General features: G+C 43.4%; 1 protein-coding gene across 1 annotated transcript in view; it reads left to right on the top strand.

Annotated features, from left to right (window-relative positions):
• The first annotated feature begins 227 nt into the window (after positions 1–227).
• Positions 228–15,861, top strand: part of Trank1 (tetratricopeptide repeat and ankyrin repeat containing 1) — an 88,446-nt gene continuing 72,812 nt past the window's right edge. Inside the window, exon 1 of the mRNA XM_041677004.1 lies at positions 228–703. Within this exon, the coding sequence (XP_041532938.1) occupies positions 294–703 (410 nt within the window). The 5' untranslated portion in view covers positions 228–293. The remainder of the gene's footprint in view (positions 704–15,861) is intronic.

The following is a 15,861-nucleotide window of genomic DNA, read 5'->3' as shown; positions in this document are numbered from 1 at the left end:
CGGGACCACCCGGCGGGGGCCGAGCGCACATCCCGGTTCCCGAGCGCTCGCTTCGGAGCGACCTTGCGGTCCTTCTGCCAGGCGCCTGGACGGCGCCCGCCCCGCCTGACGGGGAATTCGACATGAGCGAGGCGACGAGCGTCGCGCAGCTCGGGGCTCCGCTGCCCGGTCCGCTCCCGACCTCCGGGGACGGCGCGGGCGCGTCGGACGCGCGGTGAGTGCGACGTCGGCGTCTGAGGGGACGACGCGGGAGGCCCGAGGGACGCGCGCCGCCGTGGTGTGCGTGCGGAGCCATGGCTTCCATGACCGCGGGCCGCCGCTGGCCTCCGAGGAGACGCAACTCGCGACGGGGCCCCACGCCGCGGGCCCGCACTTCTGGCTCGAAGCTCACGACCCCGGAGACCGGGCCTCCACGCCGCGGGCCTCTCCCGCGCCCTGGCGTGGGACGGGACACGCTCCTCGGAGCAAAGGCGACACCTTCGCCTCCCGCTGCGAGGCGACACCTGATGGCTCTCGGGCCCCCGCAGCCGCGTGGGAACGCGGACTCGGCCTGCGTGGCTCTCCCCCTGCCCGTACCGCACGAACCGCGGGAAGCAGCCTCCCGCCTCGCCCCGGTCCCGGAACGCGAGGCCTCCGTGTCACCTGCGCGCTTGTCGAGGAGGCGCCGGAGACCCCCGGCCATGTGGGACCCGCGCGCGGCCAGGTGCGTAGCTGGTGGCGTGGAGGGCGCCTGGGGCTTGGCGGGGCCCGCGAGTCCCCGCGGGGTCGTCCATCCCCCGAGACCGCGGCCTGGCGCGGGAAGGGCGCGCGCGGCGACCCGGCCGAGGCCGGTGCGGCCCAGCGGAGCTTTTCCTGCGGGGACGCCCCCCGTGGGCCTCTATGCCACCCTGCGGACGGACGCGCCTCGCGCTCCAGCCGGGCTCGAGGTGCGCGGAGCCGCGCGGGAATGGCAGCCCGGGATCGGCGGGGAGCGCGGGGCGCGGGGCTGTGCCCTGGGAGTGGGGAGGCCTCTGTCCTCCATCCCTGCGGCCTCCCTCCGCGGCCCACCTTCCGCGGCCGGCCCACCCGAGTCGCGGGGCGCTTTGCGCAGAAACGCGGGCTCAGCCTGCTGCTCGGCCGGGCTCGGCCTGGCTCAGCCTCCCCGGCCTCAGCCAGCACTCTTGCCCTCGGTGGCTCTGCGCACTCGTTACCCACCCGCAGCGCCCGCAGCGGGGACTCGCTGGCCGCCTGCCTCTGCTCCCAGCGGGGGGCGTTTCTCTGTGCTGCTGCTTTTGAACAGTTCGTAGGGAGATGTGCTACTTGAAAAACAGTAAAACAGAAAAATATAAGGAGAAGGAAGATAGGGCTGTGAGATCTGCAGGCTGGGGACCTCCATTATCAATGTTCCAATCTCTGCTTCTTTAGCTGGAGAGGGTGACCTAAAGAGGCCCGAAGTCCCTTACACCAGTGTTTATCTTCAGCTGCCTAGCGTTGAGCTTTTCTGGTGCCAGGCTTCGTTTTGGTTTTGAGGAAAGGCTATCACCCTTTTGGTATGGTCTTTTGTTGAACAACCTGTTTGGTGCTTTCTAGAAAGGACCTTCTTGTAGAGGGATGAGAAATTTTTTCTTTTTTCTTTTTTTCCTATCAGGTTTGTTTTGTAGGATTACAGGATGAGTTCCTTTTTGTGTGCGTCTTTAAAAAAATTGTTTAAAAAAACCTGTACTAGATAATGAGTTTCATGATGACATGAATATTACTGTACTTGGCTCCCCCTTGATTGTCTCTGCTGCCCTCAAATCGTCCCCCAGTTTCACATCATTTATTCATATATATGTATATATATTCTACATATGAGAAAACATACAGTGTTTGTCTTTTTTACATTTAACAGACTCTATTATTATTTCAGTATTTCAAGAAATTTTTAGTGCACACAGGGTTTTTCATACATATATGTCATTGTGTTTTGCTCAAATTCACTCCCTATCAGTCACCTTCCATTTACTCAAATAGTCCCTTTCTGCCTTCATGCTGTGTGTGTGTGTGTGTTAAATCTAGACTGTACATGTGAGAGAAAACAGCATTTGCCTTTCTGAGTCTGGCTAATTTGTTTTACTTGATGATCCAAGTTCCATTCATTTTCATGCAGATGATGTCGTTTGATTCTTTCTGGATGAGTAAAACTCATTTGCGTGTAGGACCACTGACCCACCTCTCTTGATGAGTGCCTCCGCTGATCCTGCTTGGCCATAGTGAATACTGCGGTAGGACATGAATGTGCGAGTGTCTCTGGTTTGCTGCCTTCTGCCTGATACCGCTGAGTGTCTAGGCCACACGCAAGCTCTCTTTTTAGTCTTTTGAGAACCTTCCACACTAGTTTCTGCAGGGGCTGCCCCACCGCTTTACACCGACACCACCAGTGTAGTAAAGTTCCTCTAACCCCACCCATCTCCTTACCAGATTTTGTCGACAAGAATTTTCCTGATGATACACATTCCGACCAGAATGAAATGGAATATCAGTGTAGCTTTGATTTGCATTTCCTGATGGATAAGAATGTTGAATGCATTCACCATATTTATTGGTCTCTTGGCAGTTCTTCTGTAACTCCAGTTTCATGGCTTTTGACGCCCTCTTCTGGCCTCCTTAGGCACTGATCATGCATGCTGTGCACATTCATATGTATATATGTATGTGTATATATGCAGACAAAACACAAACAATGAAAACATTTTTTTTTAATTTTGGAGTTCTTTACTGATTTCTAGAGATACTAATTCCTTATCAGATTTGTATGGTTCGTGAGGATTTTCTCCCATTTCACTCTGCTGATTGTTTTCCTTTGTTGGGCAAATGCATTATAATGTCATGCAATCCTGTTTGTCATTTAATGCAATTATTTCCTCAGATATTGACACTTTTCTCAGGAAGTCTTGCCTTTCAGAGTGTCAAGGCTTATATTAACCTGCTAGTGATCTAGTTTCATGTATCTACATGCGAATATACAGTTTTCCCAGCACCTTTGGGAAACCTTTGTTTCCAATGCACATTTTGACGTGTTTGTCAAAAGTTAGGTGGCTATAACTGTCTATGTTGATTTATGAGGTCCCCCTATTCTAATAAGTTGGTCTGTGTGTCCTTTTTGGGCCAGTATATTGTTTTTGTTACATTGGCTGTGTAATATCATTTGAACTCCGGTATTGTGATTAATACTTATGTCATTGTTCATTCTACTGATTGCTCTAGCTCTCCAGGGTCTTTTGTGCTTCCATATAAACCTTTGAAATCTTTTTTTAAATTTCTGTGAAGTATGATGGAACTTTGATGGGAGTTGCCTTGAATCTGTGGACTGCTTTCAGTAATACCGCAACATTCTCTTCTCTTCTGTGAATGTGGGAGATCTTCTTATCGTCTAGTATTTTCTTCAGGGTTTCAAAGTTTTCGTTATGAAGGTCTTTTACCTCCTCGGTTAGGTTTGTTCTTAGGTTTTAATTTTTTAGTTTTGAACTTTGTGAATGGATCCCCCCTTCCTGGTATCTTTCTTTGCATGTTCATTATTGTTATGTAGAAAAGCTACTGGTTTTGTGTGTTGATTTTGTGTTCTACTTTGCTGAGGGTATTTGTCAGGTATCAGAGTTTTTCAAGTATAAGATGATGCTGTTTGCAAATAGGAATAAGCTGGTTCTTCCTTCCCACTTGTGGCTTTTTCTCTTTCTTTTTTCATACCTATCGAGTTAAGACTTTGAGCACTATGATGAATGACAGCAGAAAGAGCGGACATCCCTTTCTCATTCCAGATTTTACAGAAACTGTTTTCAACCTCCCCTCACTTGGTATAGTGTTATAATAGCTTCTATTATATACTCTGCTCGTTCTTATTTCTTTGAGTCTTTTATCATAAATGGATGCTGAACTTTATCTGAAGTGTTTTCTGCATTGGTTGAGGCGATCGTATGATTTCTGGTCATAGGTTTATTATATGCTGTATTATGCTTACTGGTTTGTGTATGTTGAACCATCCTTGCATTTCTGGTATGAAACCAACACGGTCATTTTCTTGAAGTATTGATTCAGTTTGCAAACATTTTATTGAGAAAGTATGCATCTATGTTTTTCAGGGAAATTGGTCCATAGTTTTCTTTGTATCTTTATCTAGTTTTTGTAATTCAAGTAATTCTAGCTTCATAGATGAGTGTGGGAGTGTTTCTTCCCTTTCCATTTTATGGAGCAGTTTGAGGAGCACTGGCGTATTAGCCTTTTAAAGGTTTGGGAAGCTTCAGTAGTAAATGTGTTCAGTCTTGGTTTTTCGTTTGCTGGGGGGGGGTCTTTATTATTGCTTGAATCTCACTGATTACTATAGATATTCCACAGTTGCTTATATTCTCTTATTTTTTTATCTTGCTAAGTCATCTGTCTGACCCTAAGAATTTATCCATTTTGTATAGACTTTCAGTCTTTTGGAGTTGAACACTTTAAAGTCTCTCCTGTTGACCCTTTGAATTTCATTGGTTTCTGCTACAATGTGTTCCTCTTTAACTCTAATTTTATTAATTTGAGTTCTTATCTCTTTTAAGTCTGTTAGTATTTGTCTTATTATGAAATCGGAAGCCCAGTGTTTGGGGCTCACTATATTTACAGTTATTCTGTTATCTTGATGGTTTATCTCCTCCTTATGCTATGGCCTTTATCGCTCAGACTAATTATGTCTTGTAGTTTACTTTATTTGATGTAAGAATATTGACACTAGCTTGTTTATGGCTTCTATTTACTTGGTATATTGAATTTGCTGTGTGTTCTTGGGCATTGTGGTCATGCTTGTGTGCCTTTTCTTCTCTTTCTGTCTGAATACTGCATAACCCAGACCTTGTCTTTCATCCCTGATATTCTTCTCTTTGTCTCTTTTAGTCTATTGGTGACTATTTCTACTTAATACAAAATTGAGTGAAATATAATTTCTAACATTAACTTTTTTAAGATTTAGTTTTATTTTAATTTTATGTGTATGATTTTTTTCTGCATGTATATATCATGTGTGTGCCTGGTGCCAACAAAGGTCAGAAGAGGGCATCAGATCTCCGTGAATGAGAGTTACTGATGGTTATGAATCACTACGTAGGTGCTGGGAATAGAGGTGCTCCAGCCCTCTGCAAGAACAGCCAGTGCTTCTAACACCTGATCCATATCCAGCCTCACATTTTTAAAATGTCAGTTTCATCGCTAGGTTTGCCATGCTTAATTGATGCTTTCTCTCCGATGGTACTGACTTTCTCATTATGAACTGGGCCTGTCCTGTAGGTAGAACTGTCAGTCTTGTGGCATCCGTGTTGCCTAGCTCACTTTCCAGATAAACCCTTTGCCACCTGTCTTCTGTAGGACACCATGAAGCTGGAGCCCTGTGAGGCTTGTCCCTTTCTGCTATGCTGCCCCTCCGCTCATCCACACTTCTCAGTTGTCTTTTCTCTACCTCTGTGATCTTTGATGCCTTTCTACCATCTTTGGAGTATGATGCATTCTTTGTTAACCCAAATTCTTATGTACCATGTCATGTAAGTCAGTTTCTCAGCTCCCATCTTACCCTCAGGTTTCCAGGTTGGGTTCTTGAGTCCAATTATCCTTTGTGGGTGTTTAAATCCTTTAGAAGAGATAGCGATGGGGGTGAGTTTATGTGGCATGCCCACTCAGAACTGGATCTCACTACCACAGGCCTGTGGGTTTCTAGGTCTACTTTTTTTTTTAAAACCAGGGCCTACTGCAGAGCTGTTTCCATCAGCCTACATGCTTAGATGAGCCTAAGATAGAGCTAAGAGCTTCAGTATAGTAATTTCTTTACAATGATACTTATATTTAGACTTTTTTAATTTTTTAAGCATATGTGACCTTTTAAAAATCTGGTCATGATTCATTAACAGAATCACAGTCATTTTATAATGAAGGCGTTGATAACTAGTTATGGGTGCATCTATATTAAACACCTGTTCTCTTAACTTCCCAACCACGACAAACAGACCTTGTTCCCTTGGAACTTCATTTTGCTGGTTGGTTCTTGTTTTCTGAGGTTGCTATCAAAGACCAATTTCTATGGTCTGTGCTCTCTTGTTATTTTATCATTGCTCCTTGGGATGAAATTCCTCCTAGCTGTGAAGATCAAGCCTGCGGGTGTTCTGATGGAGGGCAGCAGAGAGATTCTGAGGACACTTGAGAACTGAAGTGGAGCTTGAAGGCTGACTTCTGGCCCTGCTTAGTGTTTTCCTCTTTTCCCAATATTTACTTGATAATTCTGAAACGTGTATATGACCATAACTTTCTTATATTTTGGTTGTGAGCCTAGCCTTTTACAGCTGAGCCATCTTTCCAGCCCGACCATAACTTTCTAATACAGTGTTCTACTATGTGTAATGAGTTATAGCATACATAAAACTTATTTTATAGGCTATGTGTGTGGATGCACTTTAATACTACATATATTTAAACTAATTTTCTTTCACTGGCCATTTTTTTTAAAAAAATAACAATGAGGAACAAGATCCCTCTGCTCTTTTAGATGGAGAAGTGGAGATGAAAAGTCAGTGCTCTAGCTTCAGAAAGACCACTTTTCCAGCAGGTTTCCTTAAGAGTGCAGAACGTTATAAGAAATTTTTACATGCAAGATTGGTAGACACACACACACACATACACACTTAGCAAAGATAATGCTTTAAAGTTATAACCAGCAATCAACAGTGGAGGCAGAGCTGGGAAAAGTGTTGAAAGAAAAAAGAGCCTTGTACTGGCTAAACAGGTACTTCTGTGATTGCAAAATGATGTCACTGTGTAGAAACCAAGAATTGTGTTCTTTTTTTTTTTTTTGGAGACAGGGTTTCTCTGTGGCTTTGGAGCCTGTCCTGGAACTAGCTCTGTAGACCAGGCTGGCCTCGAACTCACAGAGATCCACCTGCCTCTGCCTGCGCCACCACCGCCCGGCAAGAATTGTGTTCTTTTGATAGCTATGGCACTTGACCATTTTCCTTGACTGGACATTTTCCTTGTTATCATAGTGTATGAAATGAATATGACCTTGTTTCCTTCTTTTGTTAAAAATCTGAAAAAATAACCTTTACCTATGATGCCCTGGGCTCAGTTTGCTTGAATTAGCTCCATCCTTTGCCTAGATGTGGCCTACTCTCACTCACCATAGCCTGCTTCACTAAACTCCATGAACCTGGTAAGCTAGTGGGACTGTGTGTCTTGTACTCAAGGCAAATCTGAGTTTATCAGTATCAGCATTTGAAGGTCAAGTACCATTTATGTAGACTCTTGATTTGCTCAGCACTGTTCTTGAGGGCAGCACTGATAGTGGACAGGATTTCTAAGCTGAGAAACAAGGAAAGTTGGGAGGAAACAAAACTAAGGATGCACAATACAGCAAACACAGAGAATTACCTGGCCATCTTGATTCATTGATAAGAATGTTCAGCAACTTGAATATAACTGGGGTGAGCAAGGGTGGGTTTCTCCTTTATGGTCCAGCATCTTTCCAGGGCCCTCTCCTTTGCAAATGTCCATGCCACTCCTCTTCTCTTCTCTTCTCTTCTCTTCTCTTCTCTTCTCTTCTCTTCTCTTCTCTTCTCTTCTCTTCTCTTCTCTCTCTCTCTCTCTCTCTCTCTCTCTCTCTCTCTCTCTCTCTCACACACACACACACACACACACACACCATAACATGTGAATGAAGGTCAGATGATAACTTGCTGAAGTTGGTTTTCTGTCTCCACTATTTGGCTGGGTCCAAAGGATCAAACTCAGATGTCAGGCTTGGTGGCAAGTGTCTACCCACTGAGCCATTTCACTGCCCACAGGAACTGATCTTTACACTGCACTTTGTTCAGAAAGCCGCAGTCTGCGAAGATTTGTCTTCAACCTCATCTTTAGCATGTAGATTATTGTGAGAAGGGAAACGAAGGCTTCCACTCATGCCAAAGTTTAGTCTTACTCCTCTGATCAGGCCTTTGGCTATGTTTCTGTGGTTCTGTGTTCCCTCATTATTCTCTCTGTATATTAGGGGAGGATTTTCATGATTGACATCTAGATTGAAAGTTAATTCAAAACAAACTATTAGCAGTGTGTATGCATGTGTATGCATGTGTGTGTGTGTGTGTGTGTGTGTGTGTGTGTGTGTGTGTGTGCTGGACTACTTGTAGTTTCTTGCCCACAGAATGTGCAGACGTGATATTATAATTTACTGTGAAGTGAACTTGTAACTTTGGTCAACCCTGAACCAGCTCCTTCTCTGACCCTCAGGGCCCACCCTGCCTCAGGGGCACACACATTGCTAGTAGCCAGAGCCCATGTAAGCCTTAGCACACTGACCAGTACTAAGTGTGTCCTCGGGCTCTCTGACATATTTCTTCTTACTTGTTCTAAACTTATGTTTGATTTTTTTTATTTGAGTTAGTTCTGATCCTCAGAGATACTTGATGGCTCTGGTTTGAGTGAATAAGGGTATAAATTGACAAGCTTTGCTAAGAGTGATAGGACATACGTTCTGCTGGGCAGACCTGTTGGAATAGATGGGTGGAGATGTGAGCAAGCTCTCAGATTGTAGCTCTCAGCCTTCCCAAGAAGAAACACTGGAAGTCAGTTTTCAGCTGTGTCTAGATGAGGAAGAGGAGTTTAGGCATGCAGGATGAGAGGCGTCCGGAGGGAGAGAGGAAGATTCGAGGATATAGCACCAGATGTTTGTTAGGAGTCGTCATCCAGACATTGATAGTTTATACTATCCAGCCTGTGTGTAAACTATAAGGGCTCTGGGAATCAGCATTGTGTCTGTGGGAGTGTGGATGAACATACTGTGTAAGTGGCCCATGCCTGACTTCATGTTTGTCTTGAAACAGGTATGGATGTGCATTTTCTCTGTTTGTTTAGGTTGGTTTTCTGAGGATTTGCATTTAACATTGAAATTCATTGTTTATGTTTTTCTTGTCTCTGTCGCTCTCTGTATTTCTTGTCTTGCCGGGAGATCCTGAGCACAGATTTTGGTTTCATACTTGAGCTTGTGCCCTTCAAGGAGGCTTCCTTCTTGTGTAAGCCTGTTTCTTGATCTGTCAAATTGGAATAACTGTATGTCTCCTATCTTGGCTTTCTTCAGTCATGTTTCCTGGAAAATGGCTGAGAACGCTTTAGCATGGGGCTGTCAGGTAGGAAGTATGCAGCACATTTTCCTGTTGTCCTGCAGCTGCCTTGGGTTACTCTCATAAAAATAGTGACCAGAAAAGAGTGCCAGTCTGGGGAACATTCAGAGGCTTTGTGAGCTGTAGCAGTTGGAGTCTAACATGGCAATTCACTTCCTAAAGCAGCAAGAACGAGGGTCTCCCATCCAAGTACTAACCAGGCCCGACCCTGCTTAGCTTCCGAGATCAGACGAGACCGGGCGCGTTCAGGGAGGTATGGCCGTAGACAACGAGGGTCTTAATAGAAGCTTGATTTCTCATAGTCCAGGAACACCCGCCCCATTGCTAGATCTTCTTCATGAAGACCACTACTTTGATTAGTTTATTTAATTTTTAACTATGCATGCATATGTGTGTGTGAATGTGTAAATATGTGCACATTAGTGCAGTGCCTGTAGGAAATCAGAAGAGTGTGTCAGATTTCCTGGAGTTGAACTTGAAGGCGGCTGAGAACGTCCCAATGTGGGTGATGGGAAATGGGCTTGGGTCCTCTGGAAGAGCAGTATGGCAGTATGAACTCTTAACAGTGGATCAGCGGCCGGGAGATGGTGGCGCACGCCTTTAATCCCAGCACTCGGGAGGCAGAGGCAGGCGGATCTCTGTGAGTTCTACAGAGCTAGTTCCAGGACAGGCTCCAAAGCCACAGAGAAACCCTGTCTCGAAAAACCAAAAAAAAAAAAAAACAAAACAAACAAACAAACAAACAAAAAAAACAACAACCCAGTGGATCAACCTCTCCAGCCCCATTTTATTATTTCTTAAATGTCCTTGTACACATACACACACACTCTCGCCCTTACGTTCTCTCACTTCTTATATAAGTTACTGTACAAATTGTCCTTCAATTTGCTTTATTCAACTTTAATGGCATATTTTGACAGTTTTTACACTTCATATAGATGTACCTCTTATTTTTAAATATCTTAGTATCATTCTACTTTAAGATCTACAACACTTTACATAAATTTATCTGTTGAACTTTGCATTTGAATGGTTTTGCTTTTACAGGGAATCATACAGTGAATAAAACATATTTGAAGAACAAATTCCCAGCAGCTGAAAGCTCTGCTCCCTGTGTGAACACTGATGTTTCTGTGGACTGATGCTTTATCTGGTCACCAGTGTAGATGAGAGTGACCGCCACACCCTTGCTGACCTCAGTGCCCTCAGCTACTTTATGGTCCCTTGATGAACAGGAGCTGTGGTTTTTGTGGACTCATGTCTGTCACTTTCTTTAGGGTTTTGGCTTTTAGTGTGGTTAGAGTCCCCTTCTCAAATGTGAGAGAAGACTACCTATTTTTTTTTTTCTGTACTAAAACTGTTGTAAATTCTGGTAATTCAGGAATCTGTAAAAACATAAAAAGGTTTTGAAGATGAATCTCCTTCCTCTACTTTTCCCCCTGTCTCCAGTAAGGTTAAGTAATTTTACTTCTGAGTTAGTTAATTTTGTGTTATGTGTATGTGTGAGCACATGAATGTGTGTGCACATGTGCACATGTTTTGGAGGCTGCAGTTGACACTGCGTGTCTTCCTTGATCACTGTCTCCTTGAACGCTGCTCACTATTCAACTGGACTTTCTAACCAGTGAGCTCTAGGGATCTGCCTGTCTCCAGCTCCCCAGTGCTAGGGTTACGGACACTGTGGTGCTGTGTCCAGCTCTTTTATGGAGATGTCGGGAGTCTGAACTTAGTTTGTCATGCTTGTGTTGCATGCATTTTACTGACTGAGCCAGAATTTATGTTTATATAAACAAATGCATATTTTATATTCTTATCCAACAGTTGTCTACTTATTATTTATGTATTGCTTATTTTATCAGAAAAGGGAGCATAATACACACAGTATTCTGTATCTGCTTTCTTCAAATTTATTTTGAAAATGATTCCATATCAGCACATGCATATCTAAAATATTTTTGTAAAGCATATTATATAGTATGTTGTTGGGAGGCGAGTGTGGTGGCTAATGTTAATTGTCAACTGGACAGAATCTGGGAGATGGGAGATGAGCTTCTGGGCATGCCTGTGGGGATTATCTTGTTACTTTAGTTGAGGGTGCAGATCTGTCTACTGTGGGCGGCACCATGTCCACAGGTGAGATCCTGGACTGTGTTAATGGAGAAAGGAAACTGAGGAGCAGCACGCATTCATCACTGTCTGTTTCCTTATTGTGGTGGGTGCCAAGTGAGCAGTGTGGCCAGCTGCTCTGAGTTCCTGGGGCCCTGAGTTTCCTGCTGTGGTGGACTATATGGTGTGAGCTGTGAGCTAAAAGAAACCTGTTCTCCTCTAAGTGACTTTTGTTGGGGACTTTAGTTTTCTTTAGTTTGTTAAACAAACGCTCCTTATTGGGCGTTGAGGTAGGTCCCAGATTGAAGCTGTATGTATGCATCACCTTGATATCAACAGATGTCTTCTAGAACACTGAAGACAATCTAAAAAGATGGGACAACTGATGCAGCCACGGGTACTGAAGGAACTCTAGCAAATTTGTACACCTAGGTAGCCAGCCATCCTCCTTCTAGAAAGCTTACTCAGCTTTTTCTGAACCCTATCACTTTGTTGGCAGCATCTATTTCTCTCTTGTGGCCACAGACCTAAGCTTCCATGTTCTTTTTATCATCTGGGAGGCTATTTCATTACTCTATTAAAAAATTCTGGGTAAATTTATTTATTATGTATAATTTATTTATTTATTTATTATGTATACAATATTCTGTCTGTATGCCTGAAGGCCAGAAGAGGGCGCCAGACCTCCTTACAGATGGTTGTGAGCCACCATGTGGTTGCTGGGACTTACCACAGGGCAGGCAACCCTGACTGCTCTTTGGACTGGAGAAGGAGGGGGAGAGGAGTGGGGGGAGGAGGAGAGGGGTGGGAGGAGGGGGAGAAGGGTGGGAGGAGGGGGAGAAGGGTGGGAGGAGGGGGAGGGAAATGGGAGTCTGGGAGGGGGTGGAAAGTTGTTTTTTTTTTCCTCCTTTTCTCAATAAAAAAAATGGAAAAAAATAAATCTAATTTTAAAAAGAAAAAAAAAATTCTGGATATGAGTATTGGTCTGTGCTGTGGTTAGTGCCATGGAGACCAGAACAGGTCACCAGGTTTTCCTGGAATCCACAGTTACAGACAAATGGTTATGAGATACTATGTTGGTTCTGGGAACTGAATCTGCAAGAGCAGACAGTGCCCTTAACCACTGAACCATCTCTTCCTGTGATCCTTCACCTTCGAGGCCTGCCGTGGTGGGGCCCTTTCAGGCTTCAAACTGCACTCTCTACTGCTGCAGCTGCGGAGTTCTCTGCTTTTGCAGATCTTTTGACTAGATAGGGCTCATCCACATGTGCAGGTAATAGTCCTGTCTTAAGTACACAAAAATAGATCTATAAAGTTTCTTCGGCTGTGTGGTGTAGTCACAGGTGCTGGTCTGGTGACAAGGGGGTGGACATTTTTGGAGCATCCATTATTTGGCCTACCACAGAATGTGAAGGGGAAGTTTCTTTTCCAGGCTCTACCAAGTCATGATTCACTCCTTCTCAGTTTATTTAAAAGCTACCTTTACCCACAGGGAATTATGTGATGTCACATATTTATTTCTGGATATTATGTGCTGTTCCGTTCACATGCTTATTCTTTTACATATTAGCACCACTTCAAAAGATGTAGGTAAGTTTCTACAAATACATTTAAAATGCTAAATAATATTTTTCACTTAGCATTTCTTCTATTAAGAGTACCTTAGCTACTCTGACTTATTTAACCTCTTAAATGGATTTGAGATATATTTCACTAATTTTTTTATACATCTTTGTAAAAATTAAAAAATCAGTTGGGGTTTGGGAGATGACTTAGCAGATAAGGCCACTGTCAAGCTTGATGAGTTTGTCCCTGGAAGCACATGGTAAAAGAAGAAAACCAACTCTTGCAAGTTGTCCTCTGACCTCCATGCATGTGCCAAAGCACAGTCCACCATAGATAAATAAACGTAATTAAATTTTAAATCAAATTTTGTTGAATTACAATCATTAGTAAAATTATCTGACAATTTATAATCACAGATTTTCACAGACAGAAATGCAGGGTATTTGTAAAAGTCTAGACTGTATTAGGTAAGTAAAATTTATTTTACTTTTCCTATAAATCAGTCTTGTAAACTTAAGGTTGTTCATAGATATTTAATAAAGATTCTCTTTAAAAGTTCCTATAACAATTACATGCATATGTTTACTAAATTTAGTATATTGTTATTCTAGTTTTTCTTTCAAAATCTCTTTCCCCAGGCTGACAGATACAAGTTATTTTAGTTCTCTGTTAATTTCAGCTTGTAAACACTAAGTCAGACAGCAGAGTGAAGTTAATTAACCTCTCTAGGAATCCTGCTTTTGCTTTTCTCACAGGCTGAGCTGTTCCATTTGTAATCTGAAATTTAATGAAAACCATATTTTGAAGTACTGCTTAGCCAAGGAACAAGAGTGAGTCAGTCTGAGGTGAGTCAAGTCCTGGTCTGAGTGTCAGGGACATTTATGATCTAAAAATTGACTGTATTGAAAATTCTGCACAGCAACAAGCCAAGTCCGGAACAAACCAGTAAAATGTTAGGCCTTTTCCCATTCTACAAACAAACAAACAAACAAACATTTCATGAAATCATGTCAGATCATTTTCTTCATGTTTGCTTTGCAATGTCAACAGTGGTTTTATTGAGTTGCAGTTTGGTTTGCCAGTTATTGCTCATCTTTTAAAGGGAATTAGGTAGAACAGAAATTTAGTAGTTTGGAGAAGCTGTGGAGTAGAAAATGACTTCTAGCTGTTATGCTCTGGGTACAGAGAGGGCATCTAGGAGCTGTGGGCTACGTGTGCTCAGCACAACCTAGGACCCCACATTTATTCCAACTCTGGTTCTAGTTGTTCCAAGAGAACTTAGCCCGTGATCACAGGTATTACTTGTTGTACATTAAGGGATGGTCAGAATGGAAAGAAGCATGATGCTCAAGATGGCAACAGGAAGGTCAGAGACTACAGAGATATCCAGCCCTGGATGTTCATACATTGGTCATACAGGGAGTGGAGACTAAATTTTTGACTGAGTAAAACAATATTTTGATGTTTCTCCTGCAGTTTTGCCTAGAACTGCATTCCCCAGTAGAACTTTTTGCTATGATGGAAACAGTTTAGAACCACTCTTTAAAAAAAAAAGCCATAGCCACTAACTTTGTAGCCATGGAACATTTGAGATGTGGTTAGGGTAATTGGAGAATGGGAACTTTATGCTGGAGAGATGGCCCAGACATTAAGAGTGCTTGCTGCTCTAGCAGAGGACCTGGGTTGGATTCCTAGCACCCACATGACAGCTCATATCCACCTTTAATTCCAGTTCCAGGGAATCCAACACTTTTTTTTTCTGATCTTGGGCTCCAGGTTCATATGAACATGCAGTCAAACACTCATCACATATAAAAATGCATATTAAAAATAACGGGTGCTTTGATTGTATTTTATTCAACTTGAAGTGTCAGTATCTATATTTGGCTAGTGATGCCATGTTGGACAAGCTGTTCTTAGAACAGCATGGAAGCTAGATAGAATGGCAGTAGTCAGAGCAAAGCCACTGTGCTATTAACTATAAGAAAGAGCTAGGCAATAAGGACATTGGCTTATTTGGAGACACTTTGCTGTTGGAAACCCTACAGCTCCTGTCAAGCTTCTATTTGAATAGCTGTCATTAGAGAGCCAGATACTGACCTCCTCCCTACCTCTGCTCCCATTTCCACCAGTGGGACTCAGGTCTACCTAGGGGACTCTGGGAAAGTTCTACTCATTTACAAGCATTGAGTGGTGACAGAGCCAGGTAGCTCTTCTTGTCCCACTCTTCCTGCCTTTAGGATAATGCCTGGAGTTTCAGTGATTTTCTTCATCCTCGAGAAGACGAGTGTGATGGTATATACAAAGACAGATGCTGTCACAGAAGGATGAGGAGTTGTGCTCTTCCTGTCTAACTTCTGGTTATATGAGAAAATTACCCTTCTTGGTTCAAACACTGTGATATGTTCTGGGGATGCATCCTAACTGGTGCAAACCCATAAATGTGCGTCCAGAACTCCTCCATTCCTCAGACCAGTGTCTCCCACCAACTGTCTTGTGGTTCTCTGGGCTCTGTCCTCTTCTTTTGAGGTTTGACTTTCTGCTTAGTGCAGAAGGACATGGGGCCACACATCTACACATCTCAGTACTTAGCTCATAGTCTTATTTTCTCATTGCTCAAAGGAGCAGGCAGCTCTTCTTTGGAAACTTTGAAGTGTTTTTTAAAAAAAAAATCCTGTTGCAGGACTGGGGATTTGGCTCAGTGCAGTAGTTCTCAACCTGTGCCAAAGCACCCAGGAGTCACATATCAGATATCCTGCATGTCAGATATTTATATTGTGGTATATATCAGTGGCAAAATTACAGTTATGAAGTAGCAAAAATTTTATGGTTGGCGTCATTACAACATGAGGAATTGTATTAAAGGGTCACAGCATTAGGAAAGTTGAGAACTATTGCCTTAGGAGGAGCAATGCTTGAGGGGCAGACATTAGATATGGGACCCATCCCCAAAACCTATGTAAAAAGTCCAGACCTAGTGCTGCATGCTTGTAACCCCTGCTATAAGGAGGCAGAGATGGATGGCTCCATGTAGCTCGCTGGCCAG

Source organism: Microtus oregoni, unplaced genomic scaffold, assembly GCF_018167655.1.
Source record: "Microtus oregoni isolate MIOR12 unplaced genomic scaffold, Mior012 000028F_ref0000031, whole genome shotgun sequence".
In the NCBI taxonomy this organism is placed as follows: Eukaryota; Metazoa; Chordata; class Mammalia; order Rodentia; family Cricetidae; genus Microtus; species Microtus oregoni.
This window is presented reverse-complemented; position numbering and strand designations above follow the sequence as displayed.